The 6,686-nt window shown below is 41.6% G+C and overlaps 2 protein-coding genes across 2 annotated transcripts in view; both read right to left on the reverse strand.

Annotated features, from left to right (window-relative positions):
* LOC137341585 (copine-8) overlaps positions 1-701 on the reverse strand; it is a 342,934-nt gene extending 342,233 nt beyond the window's left edge. Inside the window, exon 1 of the mRNA XM_068004804.1 lies at positions 416-701. Within this exon, the coding sequence (XP_067860905.1) occupies positions 416-492 (77 nt within the window). The 5' untranslated portion in view covers positions 493-701. The remainder of the gene's footprint in view (positions 1-415) is intronic.
* A 3,460-nt stretch (positions 702-4,161) lies between these two features.
* On the reverse strand, positions 4,162-5,394 carry LOC137341474 (uncharacterized). Its single transcript, XM_068004578.1, has one exon. It carries the CDS (start codon positions 5,392-5,394, stop codon positions 4,162-4,164), a length of 1,233 nt encoding a protein of 410 aa, XP_067860679.1.
* Between the last annotated feature and the right edge of the window lie 1,292 nt (positions 5,395-6,686).

Below are 6,686 nucleotides of genomic sequence, written 5' to 3' on the forward strand. Positions count from 1 at the left end.
AATGAGACAAAGTCATAAACACAGTCCTACTGGCAATATCGCAGATCACAAACAGATGCGGTGAAGTTAAAAATTTTCCCCCTGCAATCTCAGGCATTCCTGACAACTTTCCAGAACTCAGCTTTAACCTCAATAAACAATCGTTGGGGAAGGCAAGAGATAAACGAATTACGCGCGATCCCAACAAGACGTCAAGTACTTGCACATGTTATGAAGGAAAGAAGGAAGCCGCTTGCTTATAGTTAACTTGACTTTCTCCAAGTCATTATCACTACGTGGGCTGTCAGCCACCCGCTGAGGGTGGGAGTGAATCGCAAATGGCACTTCATACTCAATATGCTGGAGCCCTTTCCTCGCCTGTTATTTAAAAAGAGAAAGAGAAAGAGACAGAGAGAGGTTGTAGGATGTACATTACCTGCATGAGATGGTGATCTCCACTTTGGTGGCCGGGATGTTGGCATGGAGGGGATCGAAGTCTCCAATGGACGCCATATTCCTGAAGCTTTCCACGGCGTCTCACAGCCGAGCCCTAAAGCACTGAGCGGCTCTGCTCCTCGGCTCGGGTTAGTGTGTGCACGGGTGATGTCACTTCATAACAAACACAAGGAAACGTCTGCAGGCAGAGGGAGAAAGAGGAGGAGGAGGAGGAGTGAGAGAACGGCGGCACTGAGCTGTATCTGCACCAAAAAAAAAATCCCAACTAACCCAGCTCACAGAGGAGGAGCACAGGCATTTTTAACTCACTGGCGGAGGCGGGGGGATTTCGGGGAAATTTAAAGAGAGGATGTGAAACTATATTTCCAAAATGATTAAGGGACAGATTACATTGTGTGTGCCACTTTTGGAGAAATTATAGAGAAAACCATAAATATGCATCATATATATACGCTGTGAAACATACGTACATTGTCCGTTGTATACAATTAAAACTTTGTTTTAATGGAAAGCTCACTCGGCCAGAAATGAGGGTCCCTCAATGAAGTGCTGTTTCAAGAAATGCAACGATTCGTTCGATTTCTTCAAACAACGCCAAATAATCCCTGACACAACCACGCAAAGCCAGTATCGAACTAACATGTTGTAATTGCATTAATAATCTCGTTCAAAAGTACTAAATAGAATAAAAGTGAAGTATTTTCTATCCATATGCTTTCTAGTCTACGATATAGACATATTGCAATCTCCGTAGTGCTGTGTTGCCATGATGTAGTGAAGTAATGCAGATAATGTTAAGAATGAAGTTAGGAATAAAGGACCAATCCACTTCCGGTTAGAGGCTTTGGGTTATCCCTGAGCCTACAAGGAAACACCACATTTGTCGAGACGTCGCTAATAACAAAGACATAGGACAGGCGGAATTGTTCAGAGATAAACAGAAGCAAATACATTTCTGATAAGCGAAATATCCGATCGCGCTTTCATTAAATGGTTTATTATTCCAAATAATAAGTATTAATCTAATCGAGTTCCACTTTAATAAGCTAAGTCTAGGTTTGGTTGGTGTTATGGAATTACAGTTTTGACCACTGTCCCACTAAATTTCCAAGGTCAATCTGAAACTACTTTTGAGGCTGTATTTAAATTATGTGCACAAAGCGAATCTGGATGTATTTATTGGACTGCGTTCACACCATGATTACACTCTGTGAGCTAATTGGAAGCGTATCGGAAACACGATCCTTTTGAATGAGGATGCTTAACAGGCAGTTTTTTTTACAGATGCAAGTGGAATGGGTCACAACAAACAAATAGCAGAAACTACAATATGTATATTGAAAACTGATGCATAAAGAGGGAATGGGAAAGTACAAAGGGAAAGTGCGATTTTTAAAAATAGCTCATTTGTTACCTTATATTGAAAGGCATTTGTACACAGATTAATGAAGCCTTAGTTTGGGACGAGAATGAACAAGTCATAAAGCATAGGGATAATTTAATATTTCGCCAGTACAAATATCTATTTACTCACTATACTATTTAACCTTTCTCCAAATGCTTGAGTGAAAACTAAAAAAAGTGTTGAAAAAGAAATACAAATGCTAAGAAATGCTCTTTTTAAATCAGACTGGCAGTCTTATCATGAGCAATCAGCCAAATAAAAACATAGCCAGACAAAACTTGCCGTTCTTTTGCTAGTTATTGTTAATCGATTAGTTGCAGGGACACACTGCTGTCAGGTGCAGTTGTTGGTCGCAATTATTGGTTCAACAGTTGATTGCAACTGGATATGGTGCAATAGTGCCGCGTACTATCCACAACATACATTGTTGGAATACTCTTAGGACAGATTTTGGAACAGATGGCTGCCTCGGGCGCCGATTCTGCGGAGGTTTCCGATTCTCTTTAATCGTTGTGTATAATTGTAGTCTGTACAGTGTTCTGAATTGTCGAGGCACTGCCCCTAGATTTACACTTCGCCTTAGATATGAGAAAAGCTAATCCTGTTCCGAATAAAAAATCATTCGCTCCATCCACAAAGTGTGTGTATACATAAATGCTTGTACTGAACAATTCCCCCTCGGGATTTTTGTTCTCAAGTAAACCGTGAGAAATACTGCATTATCCAACTGCTGTTGTGTATCATCTGTAATAAGGACGATTTATAAAAACAGTTTGTAAATTATTATATTAAGATGGTAAATATACTGATTTCGTTGTTTTAGAGTTGTGCAACACATTACAGAAGATGTTTAACTTAAGAAACAGATTTGATCACATGCTTTGGTCCTATAGTATGTTTCTAGCGTATTGGCATCATAGGCAATCACAGAGATGTTCAAGTAGTTTATCAACATACCAATGCCAAGGTGCTTCGAACACGCCTAAATATAATCCACACCTAACAATGCGTGGGGAGGTTTATATACTGGTTCTACATTTTTGCGATTTTTTTTTGTTGGGATATGTATTAAAATAACTGCTATGACTGAGTCATATGAATTGGACAAGTTCTATTGTGCCAAATGATTTTCACCTGAAAAGCTACTGTAGCACACAAAATGCAGTAAAGTTGTGTTTTTATTTCACTGCATGTTGCATAACCCTAAAACAAAGAAATTAGTATATTTCCTATTTTAACATACTAATTTACGAACTACATTTTAAAATGGTTATCTTTATAAATCCTTATTATAGGTGATACACAAAAACAATTAGACAATTCAGTATTTCTCACGGTTTACTTTACAACAGAAATCCTGAGGGGAAATTGTTCAATACAAGCACACACACATTTATATATATACACACGCACATATTGTTACAGAAGCCTAGCATATATCCTCTCATATATTCGTACAGCAAATGAAAATAAATGCTGTGTTTCTACTGTAGGTCGTTACTCCAGCGTCTGCGTTTTGCATTGAGTGTTTGTTCAAGGCTGTTGCTTTTTGCCTGCCTGGCTATTACAATCTATCTACGAATATTGCGGCTGTTACTCATTATCTTTGCGCGTTATTACTGTTTACCTTTTGCCGTTACCGCTTGTTTCCAGTCACTTTTTACCTATAGATTTTACTCTCTGCCTGTCACTATTTATCTGCACGTGTGTTACTGGGTGGATGTTATTTTCCTATATGAGCGTTATTCCTCTTCTCTCGTCTGTACATGATTCCATTTTACCTCTGAATGTGACTCATCATTTCCTTTCTGGGTGTAATTCAACTGTTCCTGTCTGGGTATAACTCCCCCGTTTCTGTCTAAATATTGTTATTTGTTCCTCTTTATGTGTTGATATTGTTCCTAGCTGGTTTCTATTGCTATTTTCCTGTTTCGGTGTTGTCTCCGTCTAGGTGAAACTCCTATATTGTTACTCTCTGTCTGAGAGTACATCCATTGTTTCTGTATGTGTGTAACTTCATTGTTCCAGTATAGCTCTAACAATATTGTTTCTGTGTGGCTGTAACTCCATTGTTCTACAAGCGTAATTGCTATGAACCTGCCTGGGTGTTGGTCTTTTGTTTTTGTCCAGGTATCAATCCTTTATTTCTGTCTGAATGTTGTTATTCTGTCCCTGACTATGTGTAACTCCTATGTTCCCGTCAGTGTTCTTCCTGCCTGAAAGTTCTACATGTGTTTTTGTCTAGATGTGTTCCTGTCTGCGAGTAATTCCTTTGTTCCTGTTTAGGTGTAATGCCTACGTTCTTGCCTTTGTGCTGCTCCTCAGTTTCTATCGCATTGTTCCTCCATTCCCGTCTTTGTGCTGCTCCTCTGTTCCTGTCTGAGTGTTGTCCCCCTTTTTCTGTCTTTGTGTTGTTCCTCTATTCCTGTCTTTGTGTTGTTCCTCTGCTCCTGTCTGACTGTTGTTCCTCTGTTCCTGTCTGACTGTTGTTCCTCTATTCCTGTCTTTGTGTTGTTCCTCTGTTCCTGTCTGACTGTTGTTCCTCTGCTCCTGTCTGAGTGTTGTTCCTCTGTTCCTGTCTGACTGTTGTTCCTCTGCTCCTGTCTGAGTGTTGTTCCTCTGCTCCTGTCTGAGTGTTGTTCCCCTGTTTCTGTCTGAGTGTTGTTCCTCTGTTCCCGTCTGACTGTTGTTCCTCTGCTCCTGTCTGAGTGTTGTTCCTCTGTTCCCGTCTGAGTGTTGTTCCTCTGTTCCCGTCTGAGTGTTGTTCCTCTGTTCCCGTCTGACTGTTGTTCCTCTGCTCCTGTCTGACTGTTGTTCCTCTGCTCCTGTCTGACTGTTGTTCCTCTGCTCCTGTCTGAGTGTTGTTCCTCTGCTCCTGTCTGACTGTTGTTCCTCTGTTCCTGTCTGACTGTTGTTCCTCTATTCCTGTCTTTGTGTTGTTCCTCTGTTCCTGTCTGACTGTTGTTCCTCTGTTCCCGTCTGAGTGTTGTTCCTCTGTTCCCGTCTGAGTGTTGTTCCTCTGTTCCCGTCTGACTGTTGTTCCTCTGCTCCTGTCTGACTGTTGTTCCTCTGCTCCTGTCTGACTGTTGTTCCTCTGTTTCTGTCTGAGTGTTGTTCCTCTGCTCCTGTCTGACTGTTGTTCCTCTGTTCCCGTCTGACTGTTGTTCCTCTATTCCTGTCTTTGTGTTGTTCCTCTGTTCCTGTCTGACTGTTGTTCCTCTGTTCCCGTCTGAGTGTTGTTCCTCTGTTCCCGTCTGACTGTTGTTCCTCTGCTCCTGTCTGACTGTTGTTCCTCTGCTCCTGTCTGACTGTTGTTCCTCTGCTCCTGTCTGAGTGTTGTTCCTCTGCTCCTGTCTGACTGTTGTTCCTCTGTTCCTGTCTGAGTGTTGTTCCTCTGCTCCTGTCTGAGTGTTGTTCCCCTGTTTCTGTCTGAGTGTTGTTCCTCTGTTCCCGTCTGACTGTTGTTCCTCTGTTCCCGTCTGAGTGTTGTTCCCCTGCTCCTGTCTGAGTGTTGTTCCTCTGTTCCCGTCTGACTGTTGTTCCTCTGTTCCCATCTGACTGTTGTTCCTCTGTTCCTGTCTGACTGTTGTTCCTCTGCTCCTGTCTGACTGTTGTTCCTCTGTTTCTGTCTGAGTGTTGTTCCTCTGCTCCTGTCTGACTGTTGTTCCTCTGCTCCTGTCTGAGTGTTTTTCCTCTGTTCCTGTCTGAGTGTTGTTCCTCTGTTCCTGTCTGACTGTTGTTCCTCTGTTCCTGTCTGACTATTGTTCCTCTGCTCCTGTCTGACTGTTGTTCCTCTGTTCCTGTCTTTGTATTGTTCCTCTATTCCCGTCTTTGTGTTGTTCCTCTGTTCCTGTCTGAGTTTTGTTCCACTGTAGTGTTTCATCCCTCTTTTTCCAGCATCTATTTTTACATTTGACGCCCCCCCCCACCTCATGAACTTACCTCAGCAGTTGGCACCCACACTTGTTGCGTGTCTCCAGATGGTGATGCTCCTTGGTCGAATTTACTGAGGAGAGGGGGCAACCTATAGGTAAGTTATTGGTTCCAAACATTTTAAAAACAAAATGTAGATATATTAGCTAAGAAACTTAAGACTAGTGAATAATAGTGATACAATAAGTGGCTTTCCAAAATATTAACCTCAGTTACTGCCTGTTTACTGCAGATTATTACACAAATTGTTTAGTGTCAGAATGTCGTGGTTCCATTGCTAACCTTCGCATGCAGATCCTTGCTGGAATGCCACAGTGTAAGACAGTAACAAGCACTGCCATAATAACTTTAGTGTATTTGGTGTAACTTGAACAAAGTGAATTAAAACCACTTTGCTGAGCCTCAAAATATACTGTCAAGATGCTTGGTGTGGTTTTCTTGGTTAATGTAAACAGTTGATTGCTTTTTTTGTTCTTGGGATGTGGATGACACTGGCAAGAAAGTATTTGTTACCTAATCGTAGTTGCCCCGAGGGCATTAAGAGTCAACAATATAGTATGGAACTGGAGTCACATGTAAGATAGTGAGGCGTGTCCCTTTCCTGAACAAAATGAGTAAACCAGCTTCTATGGCAAATTTTCATCTGGTCATTTTATCTGGTACTTCTAGCCTACAAATATTTGAAAGCAATTTCATAACTTGCCACCTGGGTTGCTAGACCAGTACCATAACCACTGAACTAGCTTACTCCTTTATTATTTGTCTCTGCAGCTTTCACTCCTGCACTTTGGGTTATTGGGTTACATAGGAACAGGAATAGGCCATTCAGCCCCTCGAGCCAGCTCCGCCATTCAATTACATCAAGGCTGATGTGTACCTCAACTCCACTTAGAGCCTTGGTTCCATATCCCTT

The sequence above is a fragment of the Heptranchias perlo genome, chromosome 24 (genome assembly GCF_035084215.1).
Source record: "Heptranchias perlo isolate sHepPer1 chromosome 24, sHepPer1.hap1, whole genome shotgun sequence".
Classification (NCBI taxonomy): Eukaryota; Metazoa; Chordata; class Chondrichthyes; order Hexanchiformes; family Hexanchidae; genus Heptranchias; species Heptranchias perlo.